Source organism: Ochotona princeps, chromosome 3 (genome assembly GCF_030435755.1).
Source record: "Ochotona princeps isolate mOchPri1 chromosome 3, mOchPri1.hap1, whole genome shotgun sequence".
Taxonomy (NCBI): Eukaryota; Metazoa; Chordata; class Mammalia; order Lagomorpha; family Ochotonidae; genus Ochotona; species Ochotona princeps.
The window spans coordinates 4,354,609-4,378,808 of NC_080834.1; the positions used below are offsets into that span (position 1 = coordinate 4,354,609).

Sequence of the window (24,200 nt, forward strand, 5' to 3'; positions counted from 1 at the left end):
AATGCTGTCACAGCAATCTTTCTGAAACAAGCCTTCATGTCACTCCTGTGTGAATCATCTGATTCCTCATTATCCAGAAGACCTTTACCCAACACTCACAATCTTTTAGAGTTCCCTAAATACAGTTTTTCAGTTGCTCCTTCTCCAACAGCCATGCTCAGTGTGCCAAGCTGCAAATTCTGTCTTCCTTCCAAGTGCCTGTGACGCCTGCCCACATTCTTGTCTTTGCTTGTAACCTTCACTTTGCCTGGGAAAACAATTAATAGGCACGTCTCATGTTTGTTTGGTGCTTCCTGGTTTTCAAGGTAATTTCACTTACTTTTCCATTTGAAAATCACAGCTACCTTGCAGGGCAATTGTGAAGATACTTATTTTACAATTATATAATAATGCCTCAGGACAGGATAAGAGCCTGAGGTTCCAGAGCTGAGATAATGGGACTGAGCTGGGATTCAGGTCTCGTCTCCATTCACAACCCTGAGCTCTTTCTCTCTGTTCTTCATGTTGCTTTTCCTTTGGCTCTGTCCCGTTGCTAATGGTCAGATTCCACCTTTTGCTCAAAGTCCAGCTCCAAGTCATCAACTTCATCAACTCTTGCAAAATAAACCCCAAGGTACAGATGGCTTATTCTCCTTGAGCTCTTATAGCTCTGTGTCCAACTTGTTGGGCACTCAATTCAAACAGGTGGGAAGATCCGAGAGTTCCTACCTAGGGAATGGATGTCCGCACGTGCTGACCTATTAAAAAGCATATTTTGTCAAGACCCTCGGTTTACATATACGTACACGCCTGAGACAACAGTTTCAAAAATTTGGACTTGAATCTCATTTGTCCCAGGCCTGGCATGGCGGCTCAGTGGCTAAATGCTCGCCTTGTGCACACTGGGATCCCTATGGGCACCAGTTCGTGTCCCAGCTGCTCCACCTCCAATCTAGCTCCCTGCCTGTGGCCTGAGAAAACAATACAGGACGGTCCAAAGCCTTGGGACCCTGCACCTGCGTGGGAGACTGGGAAAAAGCTCCTGGTTCCTGGCTTCAGATTGGCTCAGCTCTGGCCGTTGTGGCTACTTGGGGAGTGAACCAGCAGACTGAAGATCTTTCTTTCTGTCTCCCCCTCTGTAATCTGCCTTTCCAACAAAAATAAATAAATCTTAAAAAAAAAAAAAAAAAACCATTTGTCTTTCCTAAATGGCTCTAAACACTTTCAGAGGTTTGCAGAAGACTAGCATAGTATGAGAGGTTTGCTCACAAGGGATCTCATTTTTGATTCCCAACAGGAACACCAACAGTTCTTACCAGGTGAGGCCAGGCAGGAAGGGCCTCTGCTCTTCAGCATCAGCCTCCGTTTGTGGACAGTCAAGGACAGGGTTCTAACAGAGCCAATGCCAGGGGAGAGGAGGGCTCATGCCCAGAAGGGACGTCTCCAGAGCCCTGGGACTTGAGGGAACTGAGGAAGACTTGTCCATCAGGCCTGTCTGTAGACTAAGAAGAGACTTACTCACTCAATACCATTTTTGCATATAGCAGGAAATCAGCTAGCATTTAAAAAGAATAAAAATGTAATAAAATTCTTTGTTTATGTCTGCGCGGCAAGTCTGAAGGCCTTCGGGCCTATAAACCTGTCACCGAATTTAGTATCATTTCGACTTTATGAAGCACTTGATGTTTGCAAAGTGCTTGTACAATGACCAATTACCATAATGTTCATCTTCTGAACATTTCAGTTCAGAGAAGGCGTGAGGACTTCACATGAAACCAAACAGGGGAAAAAAAAAGGTGTGTGTGTGTGTGTGTGTGTGTGTGTGTGTGTATAGAAACTGGCCAAGCTAGTTAAAGATTAGGCTTCTGAGTTCTGAGTGTGTGCCGCGGGAGCTGTATGGCCTTCTTGCTTCAGAAGGTTCTGGGCACCCCCTCTTCTTTCAGCACCCAGACTTGAGCACATGCACTTGGCCTTGGTCAGCCTCATCTCCCGACTGACACGAATGCCTTGATCTTGGGAGCTTTGTGGAAAACCGACTGCTAGGCGCCAGCCAGGGATGTGGGAAGCTCTCTGCTACCGCTGAGAAGGCCAAGTGAGGAAACGGACAAAGCTGTTACAGCCTTTCCTGTCTTAGCTTTAAACCACAGTCAAGGATTACTGCTACGTTGCTTAGCAGTCTATCAGCACCAGAACTCGGTTCTGGCCAGATTTCTGGGCACCAGGTCCAGTGGAGCCTAACACGCTGGTGGATTTCAAGGAATTCCAAGGCTATGGCTTCAAGGGATGTCAAAGGCCATATTTTCAGGATGTGTCTGTTTCCTTTGGGAAAAGGTTCATTGTCTCATGTATTCCTGTACAACTAAAATCCCATAGCACCAGCTACTATTGGCAAGTGGCTGCCACAGGAAGCTAATGTGTCACTTGGAGGGTTAATGCTATTCTATCTTATTATTTAGGAACAAAAAGAAGCCTTTTTCTTCGCAAGTGTGTTTTAACTCAAACACTTTTTTTTTTTTTTTTGTGCTAGAGCATGTTCATGACTGGAGATTTAAGAATCAGTGTCTTGAAGCAGGCTGTGAAACACTGCTTGAAACACCTGCCTATCATATTCAGGATCCTGGGTTCAAGTCCCAGCTCCACTCTGGATTCCACCTTGCTCCTTATGCACACCCTCAGGTGCAGCAAGCATTGGCTCAAGTGGTTGGGCTCCTGCCATTGCCATGCAAGACCTAGATTGGGTTCTCAGTTGCAGGCTTTGGCCTGGCCCAGTCCCTCTGCAATTGCAGGCATCCGGGGAGTGAGCCAGGGCATGGGAGATTTCTCTGTCTCTTTGCCTTTGAAAAAAATCAAACAAGTAAAAACAAGGATTGATCTCTTCATGAAACACATGAGCACACTTACATTTTGGAGCATCTGAATATTCCAAAGTATCTTTCGAAGTAGAAGGAGAACTCTCCTGTCCTTTTTATGCCCATGAGCAACTGCTCTGTCCATTTCCAATGTGTTGTCGCACGCTCCACATCACCTGCCACACGGACACTCTTTTCTTCATTGCAGCAAACTGCACTGTGTGCCCAAGTGCCGCCTTTCTCTCCTGCTGTCCGCAAACACAATCCACTGTCTTGCGTATCGCATTCATGGTCCTGTACAATCGGAGCACCTGGTACCTCTTCAGGTTCGGTTCCCACTGAAATTCTCACTGTTTTCCAAGCACCCACACCTTGTATGTGCCTTTCTTAAGCAATTTCTACTGCCAGAAGATCTACCGCACCCCCAACCTTGCTCCTTTCAGAGTCTTAGCATCTGGTTCCAAAGTTCCTTCTGTGTGGATTCTTCCATTTTCCAGTGCTTATTTGCCTCTGCCTGCCTCTCTGGCTTCCACAATATTTGCTTTGGTTTCAAAGGATGGCATTTCTCAAGTTCATATGTTAAAAGCTAAAGCCCTACAACACAATGGTTTTAGTAGTCGGCTGGCTGGAAGGCACGTGGTTACGAGGGCTCTGTCTTCATGATGGAACTGGGGCACCTACAGAAAGCTTCGTTAACCTTCCCAACATATTAGGATGCAGCAAGAGGTATCTCCCCACCCCACCATGAGCCAGGGAAGGGGTATCTCCTAGATGGATTCATCTTGATCTTTCACTTTCCTGCCTCCGTAACTGTGGGAAGTAAATCTCTATTGAGAACAAGCCAGCAGTCTAAGATACCTGGCTAAGACAACCCAAAGGCTGAGCCAACACTCTGTGCTCATATCGTTCTATTCCTTGGCACACTGGCAGCTAGGGCCTCCATCTCATCAGGATACTAGCACTCTGAGGGCCACCACAGTTACTTATTTGCCTCTGTGCCATGGGACTAAGGTAGAAGACATATTTCTTTTTCTCCCTATGAACAAAGCTTTAAAGTCAATGTCAGCTAAATCAATTGCAGAAAGTCTAAATAAAATACTTCTGTCACTGGGAAAGGCAGGTTGTGGTACTAAAATTAAGTCCAGTTCTGGAAGCATTGAGTGTGCATGCCAGGTATGTGACTGTCTGAAGGAAGAGTCACATTTGTGACTTTAACCAATGACACATCACTCTATCTTTAGCCATGTGAGGCATGAAGCAAAACATAAAATGAATGCCAAGATGGGAGAGTTCTGACTGCACTAGGCATTGCGGGAAAGAGTTGTATGGTTTGCTTCAAACTGATTCATCAGAAAACTAAAAATAATTCTACTCAGCTATCCCACTCCTGGAAATATATCTGAAGAAAATGAAACCAGCATATGAAAGAGAGGCTTGAACTCCTTTGTTTACAGTAGCTCATTTCGCAATAGCTAAAATATGGAACCAATCTAGATGTCCAGCAACTGATGGTTATATAAAGTCATATATATCTACATATATTTATATGTGTGCATTTATGTATATATAATGGAATATTACTTGGCCATAAAAATGAGTGAAATTCTGACACTTGCAAGCTAAGAGGTGTAATTGCAGATCATTATGGTGAGTAAAAGAAACAAGATCCAAAAAGCACAGCATCACACGTTTTCTCTTACAGACAGAAGTTAAGACAGAGAGAGCATAGAAAGTTTGCGGATGTCATACCTTTGGTATTTAGTTACAAATACTGCTTCACTGAGCCCTTGCCTGTAAATGACAAACACCCTCGTTCCTAACTCCAACATTATGACGATCACGGTCCTGAATCCCTCACTCTGTGATATTAATATCTCAGATTTCAAGAAAACATGGTGAATAATGTTTGCATCTGAAGCGAATGTGGAAAACCATTAAACATTATGAAATCAATCAATAAAATAAATACATCTTAAAAATTGTGAAATAAAGAACATAGGCTTCTTCATAGTCTCTAGAAATGACCTCTGTTTTCCGTCCCCTCCTGGTCTGAGCCTCCCATGAATGTCTCTCCCGGCAGGCCCTGATCCTGTAACTGCTCTGCATTCACTCTCACTAAACTGGCCCTGGGCCTTTCCGCCATGACATTCCCAGGAATGCCTGTCCCTGTGGGCCCTCATCCTGTCACCCTCCTCCCATCCACTCTCACTACACTGGCCGTGGCTTTTTCCGCCATGGTATTTCCTCTCCTCGGAATACTTCCCCCTCTTGTCATTAATTACATCAGAAAATCCCCATGCCTCCATGGAATCGTCCTCACGTGACAAGAACAAGGTTTCATCCCCAGCCGGTTCTTCCTCATTAGCTCCTGGCACGCTTATCTCTGCTCATTCTTGTTTATGAGTTGGTTTGACATGAGGTGAGAATGTATCGTCACTGTCTACGTTGGTGGAATAAAACTTAATTAAGGCAGGGCCATTCTTGCTATGTGTAGTGTCTGCTACAGTGTCACAGGCAGACAGGTGTGGAGTAACTATAGCCTGTGAGCTAGCCTCTGCAGCGTCTCTCTGTCAGGTGAATGTCACTTCCAAAGCTCGGGTATATGATGTGTCTCTAGTCGCTCATGAATTTTTTGGCAGCCTGTAAACACTGTGGTTCCTACAGTTGGGAAGGAGTGACCAGGGAATAATTAAAGAAAATTTAAACAAAACACTTTTTCCCTGAGAAGAATTATTAAAACTAAGTTAGAGGCCAGCCTGATGGCTCAATTGGCTTATCTTCTACCTACAAGCATTAACATCCTTAGATGGGCACTGGTTCCTGTACCACCAGCTCCACTTTCCATGCAGTTCCCTCCTATGTCCCGGAAAATCAGAGGAGGTTGGCCCAAAGTCTTGGAACCCCGCACCCAAGACTTTAGCTTTGGCCATTGTGGTCATCTGGGAAGAGAACCATTGGATGGAAGATCTTCCTCTCTTCCACTCCTTCTCTTTGTAAATTTGACTTTACAATAAAACTAAATCCTAAAACACACACTAAATTCAATACTAGTAACATCAAGCTAATACAAGTTTGTAAAATCTTAACATCTTCTCTATCTCCTCTTTTCTAATAAAATGATTTAATAGTGACCCAGAAATCATGAGTAAACACCACATTGCTAATGACAAAACACCATGGCTTCACCTGAAAGGTGCAATTGAAAGATTTCCTTTTATCATAGGAAAGTACAAGAGGAATAATTATCATCAAAGGGTGGTATTGCTTCCATTGTGGAACTGAAAAATTGCTGCACTTCTCTATCAAGTCAAAATTACTATCCGTAGTGTAATTTCCAGAAAAATAACTATTGGGATGATGGCCTATAATGTAGAAAAGTCATAAATGAAACAATTGCCTGTGCAGAACAGAGAATTCAAAAGAGCAGCTTAACACCCAGCTACATCCATTTACTCACAATGAAATATGAAGAATGAACTCTAATATCCAGCCCACATGAAATCTTTTGTTTATGGAGATGTGAGATGTTGTGTTGCTATGTTAAAAATATGGCAATTGCAGCTAACATTTATCACAAGCATATGAAATAATGGAAAGTTTAGTGATATGCAGCTAACAAATGACAATGAGTGTTAAGTACCTTACATGATGCCTCTCACGAAGGCATGTGAATCTCAACTGGGCATAATGATGAAACGACATCAACATTTGTTGAGCATTGTTCTAAGTACCAACTGTTAATTCATTTAGTCATCAAAACAAATCTATGAAGAAAGATTTCTGTTAGCCTCAGACAAAGAGATTTCACCAGTTTTGCAGAACCTAAATAGTACATGGAATACTGCTGTGTTTTGGCCATGGGGCCTGGAAACACAGCAGCATTTCAGAGGCCAATGAATGAGTTGCTATCAGTAGGTAACTGGTGTTAACATAACTAGCCAACTTTCTGATGAATTCAGCCAAAATAGTAGTGATATGTGTCAATTCTACGTGAAAGAAAAATTTATGCAAGATCCAGTGACAATCTGAACTAAAGGTGGTGTTGAAACGTACCCCTGCATTGCTTCCCACCAAGAAGTCATGACAGCCGAGGGGGCCAGGCAGCTGGTTATTTCTCGGTGTGACTTGAAGCTCCACTTCACTTATGTGCCACATCGAAGGTTAGCTACAGCATGTCCTTTGGGGACAATGATGGCCAAAAGGCAAGTTGAACATCTATTGAATTAACCAGGAGATGCGAATGGTGGCTGCACTGCAAGCAGAGTTAGGCTCCTTCTTAGTACCAGCATCTCAGGGAAGCAGTAACCAAGCTGAGTGCACACTCATTGCAAAGGCTATGTTTGGAGGGGCTATGTTTAGAGGGGTTATGTTTAGAAAGAGGCTTTAGACAACTGACTGGTTAGGCTTGTTCCACAGATCTTGGAATTCTGGTCCTTCCTGAGAGCCCTTGGGAAGTTATGTGGTTGTGTTCTACAAATGAGAGTTACAAATGATTGAAATTGATGGCTCCCCTATGGCTTTCAATCTCTTCATTATATTCTGGGGTTACCATTCTCTCTCTATATATTTATACTAGGAATGACCTTGAATTTCCTGGGGCCTTGTGGTTACGTTTCATTTCAATGAAGAAATAAGGAAGATTTTATGAAGACCAACATCCCATTTTGTTTTGCTGTTGGGTGCTGAGTATGTAGGATATTGCCTGGCACATGGTAGACAGCGTGTATGTGTTGAACATGGGATTACTAACATCCTCTGTGACTTCTCCTGCTTACTACTAAAAGGAAAGCACACCTCAGCTTCAGATTGGTGAAACTTGGAGAATGCTGGCTTCCCTTCTGTCAATAATCTTGGTCATGATTTTTCTCTACTTTGAGTTCAGTTGCCTCAGTTATAAAACAGGGATCACAGAACGAACATCCTTGGCTGCTCTGAGAGTTTTTAATGAAGTAGACTCAGGTCATCTGCAAGGCCACATACTACCCCAATAAATAATTCATGGGTGCTTCAACTCAACTCAGGGAGCGTCATTTAAAATGGAAATTGCTGCCCGTGATATTCAGACCTGTGATTTAAAATAAGCGTGACTATGTAGGATATAATAAATTCTGTCTTGTTTCAAGAAGGGAAGGACTTTATCTTCCTTTTTCTTTGGGTAAAACTCAAACGCCATTAAGGTATTTGGTGTCAAGTATCATTTTTGAATGACCTTGCTATTTAAATTTACTTTTCTTGGAGTCCCAGCCTGTCACAAGTTGGCACAGCAAGGAGTGTGGCACCTGCCACGTTCCTTGCCAGAAAGGAAAGTGGAAGTGGAAAATGCCAGAGCAGGCAACATCCATTGACACTGCCATGGGTTGTTTGTTTCATTGGTAACACCACTCTGTGCTCTCCTCCCACACTAGTGATTCGGATTCGGAGGAAGTCTCCACGCACGTGGCTTGATGCAATTCTGTTAGGATGTTAACTTGTCAACCTATTGTTATCTCCGCGCTTTCTTTATACTTATGTAAAATTCTGGCAGCCATACAGCAAGTCCTTGTTTTCAGTTGATATCCGCATATACAAAAAGGTTAAAAATGACTTGGGGCTGTCCTTTTCAGTTGGGAAAAAGTCATTTTTCTTCTGTGTCATTCATATTGGTAGGACTAATATACACAGATGTTTAAGAAATGATGAATGGCACAATGGAAAGACTCAGGAAGCAGACAGGCCAACAGGATCATTAGTCACCTCTGAATAAGGCAACCAAATTCCCACAGCACTGCTAACACTGTGAATCCAAGCAAAGAATTTTATCTGGTAGCTTGAAGTCTGAATAAGGAGGCATCAGTTTCTGCTTCTTTACCTGATTGTTGGAGATGGTCAGGGACATTGATGGATGATTCCAACATTTTGGGCTTGGTACTAATGAAAGAACATGATGGGTGAGATCACATATATTCAAAGTCACCCAGAGACTGGCTTCTAAGTCAGAGCCAGGCTTGAATGTATTAGATTTATTGTATTAATAAAACCCCGAGAAGGGGTACAACAAGCAAGGGAAGAAATCAGTGGAAGCAGCAGGAATCCAATTGTGCTCTCAGTCACTGGTACTGTCCCATCCTTGCCAGAGAGATGGATACTGACTCAGGGGAGCAGATGTCTACATGGAGCAGACATGAAAACACTAATATTACCCGCTCAGCCTTCTTCTACCTTCAGCTAATTGATTCAATTCTGCTACTGTGTCAAAGTCTGACATGAAGGTGCCCTAGATGGAAAGCACTGCGTGCTTGCTTGATCCATTCATTCATTCATTCAATAAACGTTTATTGAGAATCTACTCCTTGCCATTGTCTATGCCCTGAGGACAGACTGGTGAATGAAAACAAACTCAAATTGCTGTTCTCAGAGAGCGTCAATTTTAGATGGAGGATATCATTAAACAAATAAAACACACACCATGTCAGATGGTAAGAGTTTTTGTGAAAACGCAAAGGGAGGAAGTGAGGGAATGGTCCTGGAAACACTGTTACTTAAAACAGGAGCCCAGGAAGCTCTTCTGACAAGTTGAATGAAGGAAGTGAAGGTGGGCGGTCCTGAACGTCTTGAGGGAAGATGGCTTTGTGATGGCAGAGGAAGACCGGGTGGTATGAGCCAAACAGTAAGGATGGGAGGGAACAAACGGGGCCAGACTGTGACGTGGGCATTCGCAGGGCTGGGGGTACCTCATGGTGAGGTAGTTATTCAGGAATTTGGTGTAATGTGCCTCTTTTCAGGTAGGCTGACTTTTGAGAATCACTCTTGGCTTTTTTGGCATATTTAACTCTCTGTCCCTGGAAAGCCCTGGACTAAAACTTGGGGACTTCTTCATGATGTGCCAACAAAAAGTCCAAATCTTGGTCTCACTTCCTAGTGCCAACAGATGCTTCAGGTCTGACTTCTGCACCACATAAGGAATCATCACTATTTGTGGATTTAGCGGTGGCTTCACAAACACTGAGACAGAGTTTTACAGTCAGGGAAGACCATGGACACAGAGTGGTTTACTGACAGTTCACTGACAGACTTTGGAGGGAGACAGAGCTGGACTTCTATCACAGAATTGGCACTCCCTAGCTATGAAGCCTTGAAGAAAGTTACCTGGGAGTTGTTGAAAGAATGAACTAAAACAGAGAGTGATTGTAAAGATTAAAAAAGCAATATTCCTGATGCATGAATTCCTTTTCTTCTCTCCCTGCTTCTCAATTTCTTCACTATATTGTGAGACTCAGAATTGCTTGCTCACCTAGCATCATAACGTTCTCTTAATTAGTCACCAAAAATTTTGGCATCATGGGTGTGCTACCATACTCTCAGACAGGTGTTGTTTGAATCCACAGTCTACTTGTACTGTGGTACACTTTCTGGACCCCTCTCCCTTGGAGTGAAACGCCTAATGTGAAACATTCGATGCAGTGCTCAGCCAGGGGTCGTCCCCACTGAGTGTTAACTTTGAAGGACTTTAGTTTTTGGAAATTAAAACTTTTTTTTTATAGGGATCTAGTATGTCTTATTTACATTATAAAAAAGTAAAATACAACACAACAAAACCTAGTGAGTGATAGAGGTTTATTTTCTTGATAACGGGTAAAATCTGAGGGGTTCTCCATCCTTGTGACTGGCTAGTGGACATAAATTGAATGTGAATTGGGAATTATGATAACTAGGTTGGTTGCATGTATCAAGTTGTCTAGGTCACTCACTTATTCAAACCCTGTATCTGAGCTGTTGGCTGCTGAAGGTGACACCTCCAGTCAGTTGATCTTAAGTGAAGCTCATTTTTTAAATTATTGGTTAATCTTACACAACCAGAGCATGGCCTTAATGCAAAACTGAGGCTTCCCCGAAAAGCAGAAATTCGTCTCTAAGACAGTGCATCGCTGCTGCCCGAGTTTCTGGAGTAAGAGCCTTCCCTATACATTTTTGGCTTATCAGCCCCTACAACTGATTTATTTCCAATTCCTGGAAATAAATCAAATTTCTCTCTCTCTCTCTCTCTCTCTATGTATATATATATGTATATGTATATGTATATGTATATATATGTATATGTATATATGTATCTATCTATATATATATACATATGTATGCCCACATACATAGATGGTTGGCCTTTCAAAACTATGAAAAATGCATATTATGGAAAAAGTTATGCTTAAGTTTCAAAAAAGTTTGGTATTAAAGCAAACTTATACTTTCATTTATTTTCCCTGAACTTGTTGAAGCATTCTCATATGCATGTTTATGGAAAAGCTGAATTAAAAGGTAGTTTTGTTTTTGATGCACAAGCCTTTGAAAGTCATACGGTTTTTTTTATAATATGTGTTTCCATGTCCTTTTTAAAATCCCTCTCATACATGTATATTTGATGCACTTTGTTATCGGCTGTTCTGGAGAAAGCTAACTGATACAAATGTAGTTGTAGACTTTTTATTTGTCTTTTTCCTTTGTCCATAATTCTTAAAGATGCCTCATTTGCATGATGCAATTTTACTGAAATGAGATCTGAACAGCTCCACACTACATAATCAGTTTCTTTCAGTCTCGTGACAATTTCTTTTTAGTCCAGGCCAGGCAATCTCACCTCCAGTACATGGAGATCAGTTTCACACTGATGGTGGCTGGCAAGGCCTGCTCTCCGAGGTGCCCAGGGTGTATCACCTGGGTGCTGGTTGGACAATAGACTGCACACAAATGCCCACTGTGTCATTTGTCTCTAACAATACAGATATAGCAAGAGATCAAGGAATTGAACCTGGCCCGCTCACTACTCTTCAGGTATAAATTCAGAGAACAACCAGGGTGCCCAAACTCCTAGAAGCGGGAATGTATTTGTGCAGAGACGTCAGCACTGCAGTTTCTAGAACAAATGCACACGGGGAGAAATCACCATGAGAAGAGCGGTTACTGAGAGTATAAATCTACTTCCATTTTTGCTAGTCTGTCCAGAACCATATAGAAATAAATCCTTGGAAAAAACTGAGAAGAAACTCTGATATCATCTCAATTTCATGTCCGTACTTGAAGCAGCACATTGGGGAGGGCTCCAACGTTCATTTTCTCATCTTCAAGCTAATTTTCCCACTTTATTCACTTTCTTCATTGTATAGCCTTCTTCACAGCAGTGTTCGTGAACAAAAACAACTTTTAACACATTTCCCATGTATCGTTTTCTTTCTTATGTATATTTTTAGTACAATCTTTATAACTTCATACCAATTTGGTTATGAGATACTCAGAAACAAAGGCAGGGGCAAATTCTGTCTCCACAAGCAAGAATAACCAGGGGCATCAACCAGCCATTAACTTCTAAGAACTACTGCCCTTTAAGAGACCAGGAAGGCTTGAGGTAGTTCATGCGATATGCACACTTTAAAGATTCAGTCAATGACTAACACAGACTGACTCTATGGGGATGGCAGCCTACCTACATCGTCCTGAACAACTCAACAATGAGCAAGACACCTAACTGGCCACAGACGGAAAAACCACCCCAGGAAGCCTCTGCTTTCCACATCACCATTTGCAGTTCTTGGGATGCTCTGTCTTGGGATGCTCTGTCTTGGGATGCTCTGTCTTTGAAGACCAGCTTTCTAATGTTCATGTTGTTTTACTGCTGCTTATCTTGTCTTCAGTCGGCCTCACTTTTTCATTTCTGTTTTCTGCAGACATTGCTCTAACTTGTTTTCCTTTCATTCCTTATTGTGAATTTCCCCGCCTCTTCTCTCTTCTCCATTTTCCACCTCTTCCTCTTTACCTCTTCTTTCAATTTCTTTTCCCTGCTTTTAATTCTTCCTCCTCTCCTCCTGATCTGTTACGGCTTTAATCATTGCTCAAGGTCTGAAAATCCCCTAATGACTGACATTTCTTCCCTGAAAGGAGAAGGATTTGTGTCTGTGGAAAAATGGCTACAAAAGACCCAACCCATTCAATTCACAGCACAGGTCTTTTCTTTCTCCTTCGTTGCTTTCGCCTGGGATTAGAGATGAACCACTCACTGCCACACACAATGTCACGGCACTCCAGACCTGACTTCTCTGCCCTCTCCATCACAGGGTAGGGTAGATCAAAGCTGCTATGTTTACACTGATTCACTGATTGCTCAAATTTTAAAATTGCCCTTTATCAGAAAAAAAAATAAATAAAACTTACTCAAGTCAGCCTGGGAAACAATGAGGCTGCTATTTTATACTCTAATGAGTCAGATCCAAGCTCTGTCCATTCCTTTTGAGTCCCTCCCCTCCCTTAATTTTTTTACAGAATAAAAAAAAAAAAGAACAAAAAGGCACACCTATGGTTTTTCTAGAAGAAGCATACATACGGGAGCTTTGTCCAAGTGACCCTGGCCGAGGGCCGTGAAGACTTTGCGCTCAACAAACTCCAGCAAGCAGGTCTGTTTGGGCAACCAGACCAGATCAGACCGGAAGCATGATTTTGACAAAGGGAATAATGGTAAACCAGATAGATTCTCTTCTAGGAGTCTATGCAGTTCTATCTCTTGCAGTAGAGGGTATTGGATTAGATGCAGTTGACATGAAGACACCAAACACATTTGAGTCGGAGATTTTCACTTTCTAAGTGTAGACCCCACAGCTCCTTAATTTATGAACTCATTCGTTTAGATAGGTTTGGCTGTGAATGCACCTTACCTGGCTGAGTCTCTTGAAGAGCGGGAGCAGTACCTTGATGCCTACATGCTCAGAGCCATCCTCTGGCTCCCTGCAGGATCCCTGAGTTTGTTCTATCAAAGGATACTTGTGGTCAAAGCCATGCCACATCCTGAAGAGCTGCGCGCTCTCGGTTTTGGTCGTGCTTTTATTCAAGTTATTTGCTTCCTGGAAAGAGACCACAAAAAAAAGGGCATTGAATAAATTAGTTGAACACATTTTAATATAAAAATATACTTCATACCAAATTTAATGTATGCTTAAAAAAAAACCCCATCCTTTCTAAGTATAGGCATTTTCATTTCAGTGGGGAAGCAGTTGCCAAGCAAATTAGCTCATAGATCTTGCAACACAGTTGGGTTTCTTTTGGCAGAATTCAACATTTACTTTTCCTAATAATCCTAATTTTATGAAACATCTAAGAAATGCCACTTTTTTGATATCAATAAAAATGATATTTCTGTCAAGGTGCTGTGGTGGGACTTGTATAGTTTACTGTGTTCAGTGTGGGTGGCATTTATTTATGGATTACCCAAAGGTCAAGATTAAAGAGGTGATACTCGCCTCATCACTGTTCAACTCATTCTCATTCATTTTCTTTCTGACAGATCACTACCAAAGGCAAGAGCTGATCTTTGAAATCTTCCTGCCTTGACTCTGAAGAGTTTTGAAAGAGACATTTCTGATGGGAAGCCTGTAATCAGTCGATGTGCTGTGTCTCTTCCTACTCCCTCCCCTCCTCTCCGAGGCCTACAAAGGGAGGGAGGATGAGAAGGGCTTGAAGACAAAAGAGAAAGAAAAAGTATTTGATGGCATTTGGAAGATGAAAAATGTGAGAAAAGGGAAGGGAGGTGAAACATTTGGAGAACTTTCAAGACAGATGATGAGAAAATTTACAAGGTGGTATGAAGAATGTTCCATGATATTTTTACTTCTGTGTATCCCACTTGGCGTGTTGGGCAAAGAGGATTCCAGTCAGTTGCTTCCCCCAATGATCAAAGGCATTTATATCTTTATGTGGATGTTTTTGTTTCATTGGGGCTACAGTTTCTACCTCCAACTTTCACCGCTGTTTGGCAATCAAGGATTTAATAAATGCTTTTCCAAGGCCAAAGTGATGCATACTAGATGATGGAGAGAGCCACTGGCTCACCAAAGCCAGCCCTACACCGAGTTCAGGCTAATTTGCTGTCATTTCATTTGGCTTATCCTTTCACAGTCAGTTCCATGGTTGGTCAGTGGTAAGCATTAAGGGCTGTGTTCCGCCCTCTGAAACAGGCATGTGCTACCAGGTGTTGCAGTGTCATCTCCCACAAATGAAATGAGACTTCCAGGAGGTAATATGGAGTCCATTTTTGGTCAGCCATATACTCTTTGTCTAAAATGGTTGAAGCAGGAATGAAGATTAAGCCTGGCAAACAATTTATATGTGTCCTAGTTCAGTTCGTAGAGGTGGCCCCTCACTTCAGCTTTCTTTCAATGCAGAACCTGGAGGAGAGGGCTCATGGTTTGAGTATTGTGGAAGACTTGGATTGAGTCCCAGCTCTTGACCCTGGCCTTGGCCCATCTTTGGCTGTTGCAGGAATCTGAGAAGTGAACCAATAGATACCTCTCTCTTTTTACACAACCCCGCTTCTCAAATTAGAAACCATTATTTGAAGCAGAGACTTACAGTGAAATTCAAATTCAAAATTCTCATTGCCCTTTTTAGCGTTTGTTCGGAGACAGTTGAATTTCAAATCATGTGTGGTTTAGCAAACAGTGTTCCTACAAATGCCTTTATTCACTTGATATTGATGGAAAGTCTGGCCAATCATTCAGACAAGGATGAGTTTGGTGCTGTAAACCACGTTTCTTAAAATGCAGGATCTGTCAGAGTTCTTAATGTATAAATGAATATTGTAAATCTTCAAACGATACATATCTCATTCTTCTGATAGAGCTGAAGTGGAATATTTGGTTATTTAGAGTGAGAATTTATTTGTATTTCTCCCTGAAGGAAACTGGAGTGTCTGGTTCAATTTCCACCCTTTCATCTTAACTATTGCCACCCAAGCAAGGTGTCAGGTGTGCACATCATAGTTCTTCCATCATCACACAACATCAATAAGCTGCTTCTGAGTCTCCAGCCCCCAGCAGCATATTGGGGTTGAGCAGGCAGAGCAAAACTGCTCATGCCAAATGAAACTAATCAAGAGAAGCTTGAGGAAACAGTGGAGACTTCCTTCTTCCCATAAGTACTTACTGATTCTTATCCATTAACAGGCATAGGTGACTTTTGGTAGCTGATGACAGTATAAATTATTGAACCTTACAAAAAGAAGTGTCAGCATGTTCCTATGTTTGTTTGTTTTTTAATGGATGGGTGAGAGATAGAGTGGGAGCTGCGCTGGCAATCTGGGCCCAGGATCCTGGCAGCCACTCTGCAGCAGCCCAGCTGAGTGATGTTGGCACCGACAGTCCCCAGTTATTGAATGCTCATTTATTGCTCTGCAGCAAACTGCACATTATCCAGTCATTAAGTTTTTCAGTCATTATTTTTCACTTCTCACAACAACCCATCAAGGAAGGATGCATGATAGCTAGCAAGGCACGAGGACCGAGCAAGGCATAGAGGAGGGAAAAGCAAGTGCAAGGTCAGGTGGCCAGCGAGGAAGAGCTGGACTGCAAAGCTGTTGCATCTTTAGGCAATAGTTGCCTTAATTTTCAAAACGTGGACTGCAGAGGCATTCTATATTCTACAATGGACTTGACTGGGCTGCAACTTCCTTGTCTGTAAAACGAGTTAAGAAACTGGATTGGTTGGTCACTAAGGTCCTAATCATATGGAAAATACTAATTTTATTAATGACAACAACCATAGTAGCTAGCACTTCCTGGATACTTACCATGGAAGTGTGGAACTTAGTATAAGTGCTTTGCTGATACTAACTCTTGAGATTCTTAGGACAAACAGATGGGTTATGATCTGATATTATTTCTGTTTTATGGATAAGATAGATACCCGAGGCAACTGGGGCATGTGGAGGTTTCTAAGAACACTTGGGGGCCTCACAGCAGTCAGGATTCCTCTATCAGGTTAGTCTCCAGGAGCAAGTTGGAAACAAATGAAAGCAAAGAGATATCTGAACAGGAAGACGAAGCCGGGGTCCTGGCGGTACTCATGGAGGTTGAGCTAGTGTGGCTGCATAGGCCCCCAATTGGCTCCTCAAAGCTGGCTGAGCTGCCAGGGGCTTTGAAGGTGCCCTCTAGAAACTTAACTTCAGGCAGGAATATTTCTAGATTCCTAAACGCTGGTGTCAAAGACTCCTATGGTCTTGGAGAAACTCCTCTTGGCGAGCCTCCCTGCCTTTCCTTTCTCTCTCCCTCTTCTTTTCAGCCTCTTCCTGGAGGGCAATGTAGCAGCACTTGCAAACACTCCTCAAAGTGTTTATGCTCCATTTCTGAAAGTGTTCAGGAAGACATACGTATCCTAGATATAATATACAATATACAATATATCATATTATATTAAAACTACGTAATGATTCAATTAGATATTTTACATATAAAATATAATTTTACATACAATTCATACAATATATTTAACATATAATTTACATGATCATATGTAAAATAATGATATATAATAAATTACAATATATAAAATTACCTACAGGTGTAATATAACACAATAGATATATAATATAAACATATAGATATATGATAAATATATACTATAATATAAAAGTTATACATTGTGGTATGTATCTTGTATAATATATTGCTTGTATATTATATGTCTTACATATAGAGAGAAATAATTGACAGGAGCAACACACAAAAGATAGTATTTGGGAAAATACTAAGACATACTCTTCTAAAAATTATTGCACTTAGGTAACTAAGAAAAGTTATTCATTTTACTATTTTGTGGAGCAATAAACTAGGCTCCAATTAGAATAAAATATTTGTGAAACACATTTTTCCCGGGAGGGAAAAATTCTGCCGGTGACCCAGCACTGACTTCTGTGCTGATCCTAGATAAAAATTTCCAGTGTATATCTTAAACATCTGTCGGCCCAGTTCTGGATCCATTCATTTCTTTCTTTGAAGTTATTGATGACTTAATGACCTGGTTATGAAAGGCCATCAATAAATGAGTAGAAATAAATGAGTTGGTCTAGTGTAGGCTCTGCTTGTGTGCCGGGGGTTGAAAACAAATGTGCCAAAGGAAGGCCGGCCTTAGTTACCCTGCAACAGGGAAGGTAGCTGATGAGGAAGTACAGACAGCGGCCCCTGTGAGGGTCCAGAGGAGCAGAGGAAAGCAGGCAGCATCAACTATCTGGATTATTCTGTAGCAGAGATCAGCTTGCACCTCAAGGACAAGGCTTGTGAATCCACATTTCAGCAGGAGGGCTGGAACTTGCTGGTGTTTTTCTTAACCGCTAGCAGTATGGCTTCTCTCTTGGGGTCATTTCTCAAGGAGGAGAGAGGGAAGCGGTCCACATGTCACAACAAGCAGAGGATCCAGAACCGGAACACCAAAATTCGGACAACAATAGCACATTCCCCCCTTGCCAACTCTGGGCTTCAAAGTCCCCATCTGTCAACAGAGACCTGCAGGTTGCAGTGTGTTGAATCAGCCTCCATGCTTCGCAGGAGCAAAATGGCAAACACAGGTGCAATGCCCAACTCCTTTCTTAGTCCCTATTTCTGGAAATACTTAAAAATGATGAAGCATTTGATAGCTTTGTTCTCTTCTCCTTAAACAGATTAAATCAGAGGTTGGGAGTGAGCAAGCATAATCAGAAATAGGTAGTTTTCTTGTGTGACTCTCCTATACTTAACACCCCATAGCAACAGGAAAAAGGTCTGTGTTTGGCTTATTTGAACTGGAGACAACAAAACAGCTGTGAGTCTGTGCACACGAGATACTGAAGCAAGAGGGATTGTTTGTGTCATTAACCTTGATGAAAAAGAACTAGGCAAAAGTAAATACAGGCCTCTTCACGTCCTGGGCAGAGGAGCAGACTAGTGGGGGCACATCTCACCTCAAGGGCTCTGTGCCTCTCAGAGATCCGCTTCTACCCTTGAGAGAGTGCAGCTGAGGAAGTGGCTTCTTCAGGGCAGAGTCCCCAGCTGGGCTCAGCTAGAGAGGCCAGACCAGAGCGGGCTCAGCTGAACTGGCCGGACAGGTTTTCCCAACAGGAGCCCGCTCCGAAAGACCTGCCTGCGGTGTTGCAGCCCTCAGCGGAGCAGCGCTTCCGAGTTTGGCACTGGGGCCGCGGAGATTTCCAGCCCAGCACAGGCCGGGGTTGGGGATTTTAGACTCCAAGCAGCAGGAGCCCCTGCTGTGCTAACCTCAAGCCCTGAAGGAGAGTCTCGGCTCAGCACTGAGGCGGAGACCCCCGCTGTATTAGCCTTGTGACCCAAAGCCCAGGTGCGGCTCAGCAGAGTGAATCTGTAGGGCACTGCCTTTGAGAGGGAGCCACAGGGGAAGGGGCCTGGCACTAGGGCTGGCCCACAAAGCCTCCTGACCCAGCTCAGGGCTGTGATCTACAGACCCTGAAAGCAGCTGGTGAATCAGGCAGTAAGCCCTGCTGGGCTCAGCCGGAGACCCCAAACCAGAGCCGGCTCAGCTGAATCACCGCTAAAATCTCAAAACAACAAGAAGCAAAAACACAATGAGGAGAAGTATCAGAAAAAGCAATGACCCAGAGGAAAGATCAAGCACTCCCTCCCAATACAACCAAAAACTAATCTCAATATCTGAGATGCAAGATGAAGACATAGAGGAACTATCAGATAAGGACTTTAAGAAGCTAATGATGAAATTCGTCAGAGAGAGTGAAAAGCGCTGGGAAGAGTCTAAGGCATTCGAAAACCATATCACTGCAGAAATAAATCAAATCAAAAAGGGAATCCTCGATATAGAGCACAAAATTGAAAGCCTAACCAACAGAATGAACACAGCAGAGGACAGAATATCAGAATTGGAAGACAATCAGAATGAAAGGCAGCAGCTCATCAAACAGTTGGAGACAAATCTAGAGAAAGCCAATAGGTCCATACAGGAAATGAAAGACAACCTCAAAAAATCAAATATTAGAATAATAGGCCTTCCCGAAGGAGTGGAAAAGGAGACAGGCTTGCAACGGGTGCTCAATGAGATAATACAGGAGAACTTCCAGAATATTGGAAATATAAATCCAGCACAAATCCAGGAAGGGCATAGAACCCCCAGGAGATACGACCCAAACAAATTGTCTCCCAGACATGTAGTCCTCAAGCTACCTTCAAGTGAATACAAGGAAACCATTCTAAGACAAGTAAGAAAAAAGGATAAGATTACTTTCAGGGGAAGGGAAATCAGGATCACAGCCGACCTATCAGAAGAAACGCTCCAAGCAAGGAGAGAATGGGGTAAAACCTATCAAATCCTGAAACAAAACAACTGCCAACCAAGAATAATGTACCCAGCAAAGCTCTCATTTATATTTGAGAATGAAATCAAATACTTCAACAGTAAAGAGAAACTCGAAGAATACATCAACACGAAACCAGCTCTGGAAAATCTCCTCAGGAAGGTGCTAAACCCAGAAAGAAAAAATACAAACCAAAATCAAAGATGGCAAATGGGAAGACCTCCCCACTAAAATCCATACAAGAAAAGTCAACCAATCAAGAACTCTAATAGTCGCAAATACACACTTGCATACTTACACTCATGGCAGCCCAAAACCAATTCCTTTCAATATTATCTCTAAACACAAATGGCTTAAACTCACCAATCAAAAGGCATAGATTAACGGAATGGATCATCAAACAGCACCCAACTATATGTTGTCTACAAGAGACACATCTAACCAGAAAATCCTGTAAGAAATTTAAAGTGAAAGGATGGAAAAAGACATTTCATGCCAATGGACGAGAAAAAAAGGCTGGCGTAGCTGTTCTAATCTCAGATGACCTAGACTTCAAGCTGACAGACATCAAAAAGGACAGAGAAGGACATTATATATTGGTGAAGGGACTGATCCATCAAGAAGTAATTACAATCGTGAACATATATGCACCTAATTCCAATGCGCCTAGCTTCGTGAAGCAACTACTTACAGACTTAAGGGGAGACATAGATACACACACAATAATAGTGGGTGATCTTAACACCCCACTAACAACTATAGACAGATCAACAAAACAAAAACTCAACAAAGAAACAACAGAGCTCGTACAAACATTAGAACAACTAGACTTGGTAGACATTTATAGAATTTTTTATCCTAAGACCACAGATTATACATTTTTTTCAGCAGTGCATGGCACCTTCTCCAGGATCGACCACATGATAGGACACAAAGCAAATCTAAATAACTTCAAAAAGATAGGAATCATACCATGTACCCTCTCAGACCACCACGGAATGAAACTGGAAATCAGCAATTCAAAATGTCCCAGGAAATATAGAAACTCTTGGAGGCTGAACAATATGCTATTAAACGAACAATGGGTCAGGGAAGAAATTAAAGATGAGATCAAAAAATTTATGGAAACCAATGAAAACTCTGACACAACATTCCAAAACTTGTGGGACACTGCCAAAGCAGTGCTACGGGGTAAACTCATCGCAATTGGAGCTCATGTCAAGGCCCAAGAGAGTCGCCAAATACAGGAACTAACCACACACCTCCAGGAATTGGAAAAGCAGCAGCAGATGAGCCCCACACACAACAGAAAACAAGAAATCATCAAAACAAGGGAGGAAATCAACCAGATAGAAATAAAAAAAACCATACACAAAATCAACGAATCAAAAAGCTGGTTTTTTGAAAAGATAAACAAAATAGACACCCCGCTGGCCCGTCTGACAAAGAAAAAACAAGAGAAAGCAAGAATTAACAGCATCAAAGATGAAAAAGGCAACATAACAACAGACATTACAACCATTAAGAACATAATCAGAAATTACTACAAAGCACTGTACTCCAACAAATCAGAAGACCACCAAGAAATGGAAAAGTTCTTAGACTCACACAACCTGCCAAAACTTAGCCCAGAGGCAACAATCAACCTGAACAAACCCATGACTGAAGCAGAGATTGAATCAGTGATTAAAGACCTCCCAACAAAGAAAAGCCCAGGCCCAGACGGCTTCACTACAGAATTCTACAAAACATTCCGAACAGAACTAACTCCAATCCTCTACAAACTCTTCAAAACAATAGAAAAGGAAGCAACCCTTCCAAACTCATTCTATGAAGCCAACATTACCTTAATCCCAAAACCGGGCAGAGATCCTACAGAGAAAGAAAACTACAGACCTATCTCTTTGATGAACATTGATGCTAAGATTCTCAACAAAATCCTAGCCAACAGAATTCAAAAACACATCAGACAGATCATTCATCCGGATCAAGTAGGATTCATCCCTGGAATGCAGGGATGGTTCAACATTCGCAAATCCATAAATGTGATACACCACATCCAAAAACTGAAAAACAAGAATCACATGATAGTATCAATAGATGCAGAAAAAGCTTTCGACAAAATTCAGCACAACTTCCTGCTAAAGACCCTAACCAAGGTAGGCATAGATGGAAAAATCCACAACATAATCAAAGCAATATATGAAAAACCCAATGCCAGCATCATACTGAATGGAGAAAAACTGGAACCCTTCCCACTGAGATCTGGAACAAGACAGGGATGTCCGCTTTCTCCGCTGCTATTCAACATAGTTCTAGAGGTACTCGCTGAGGCCATAAGACAAGAAAAAGAAATCAAAGGAATCCAAATGGGAAATGAAGAAGTCAAGCTTTCACTATATGCAGATGACATGATTCTTTATATGGAAGAGCCAAAAGGCTCAACACAGAGACTACTAGAACTTATACGAGAGTTCGGTAGAGTGGCAGGGTACAAAATTAATGAACAAAAATCAACAGCCATAGTGTATGCTAACAGCCCCAAGTTGGAAAAAGATCTAACCAGCAAGATACCATTCAAAGTAACAAAGGAAAGCATGAAGTATCTGGGAATTAACCTAACCAAAAATGTAGGAGACCTATTCGAGGAAAACTACAAACTACTTAAAAAAGAAATTGAACAAGATCTAGAAAGATGGAGTAACATCCCATGCTCCTGGATAGGTAAAATCAATATCATTAAAATGTCTATACTGCCAAAAGCAATATATACATTCAACGCAATCCCAATCAAATTGCCCAAAACATTCTTCACAGACCTGGAAACAATGATTCAAAGGTTCATCTGGAAACACAAAAAACCACGAATAGCTAGAACCATTCTCAAGAACAGGAAGTTAGCAGGGGGAATCACAGTTCCAGACCTCTGGACATACTATAGGGCAGTGGTTATCAAAACAGCCTGGTACTGGCACAAAAATAGAGAAGAAGATCAATGGAGCAGAATAGAAACACCAGATGGGAACCCACAGAAATACAGCCAAATAATCTTTGACAAAAAGACAAACAACAACCCAGGCAAATGGGAAGGTCTGTTCAATAAATGCTGTTGGGACAACTGGTTGATAGCCTGCAGAAACAAAAAGATAGACCCACATCTCTCACCATATACTAAGATCAAATCCAAATGGATAAAAGATTTAAACCTACATCCAGAAACCTTCAAACTTTTGGAAGAAAATGTTGGAAACACACTGGAACACTTAGGGGTAGGCCCTCACTTCCTAAAAAAGACTCCAAATGCAGTAGAAATCAAGACCAAAATAAACAATTGGGACCTCATCAAACTAAGAAGCTTCTGTACAGCTAGAGAAACAATCAACAAAGTAAAAAGGCAACCCACAGAATGGGAGAAGATCTTTGCACACGACTTAGGTGATAGAGGGCTGATCTCCAGAATATACAAAGAGCTACAAAACAACCAAAATGTCAAAACAAACAAGCCACTCAAGAAATGGGCACGGGAAATGGGCAAACACTTCACAAAGGAACAAACCCAAATGGCAAATAAACATATGAAAAAATGCTCAAGTTCCCTGGCAATAAGGGAAATCCAAATTAAAACATCAATGAGGTACCACCTAACGCCAGTAAGACTGGCCCACATGAATAAAAGCACCAACAACACTTGTTGGCGAGGTTGCGGGGAAAAGGGAACCCTACTCCACTGCTGGTGGGGCTGCAGGCTGGTACAGCCTCTATGGAAATCAGTATGGAGAACATTCAAACAACTCAAATACAACATACCGTATGATCCAGCAATAGCACTCCTAGGAATATATCCAGAACACTTGTTTTATGAGAAACCAACATGCACTCCTATGCTCATAGCAGCACAATCAGTAATTGCAAAGACATGGAAGCAACCAAAATGCCCATCAACAGAGGATTGGATAAGAAAGCTATGGTTCATCTACTCCATGGAATACTACTCAGCTATTAAACAAAACAAAATGCAGTTCTTTGTGGCCAAATGGGCCAAACTGGAAACCATAATGCTAAGGGAAATGAGCCAATCCCAAAAGGTTAAATACCACATGTTTGCCTTAATTTAAGATGACACGATGTTATGTATAACAAGTTATGTTATGAATGTTATATGTTGTGTATAAACCTAAATTGAAATGTCAATGAGGTGGTCACAGAAGGTGGATAAGAAATCGCATTTACTTTTACCATATTGGTTACTCGTTACTATGTCAATTAATTCCATG

General features: G+C 41.9%; 1 protein-coding gene across 1 annotated transcript in view; it reads right to left on the reverse strand.

The window, feature by feature from the left end:
- SLC9A9 (solute carrier family 9 member A9) overlaps nt 1–24,200 on the reverse strand; it is a 574,162-nt gene that overhangs the window by 92,440 nt on the left and 457,522 nt on the right. The window contains exon 14 of the mRNA XM_004597757.3: nt 13,608–13,687. Coding sequence (XP_004597814.2) covers nt 13,608–13,687 — 80 coding nt within the window. The remainder of the gene's footprint in view (nt 1–13,607; nt 13,688–24,200) is intronic.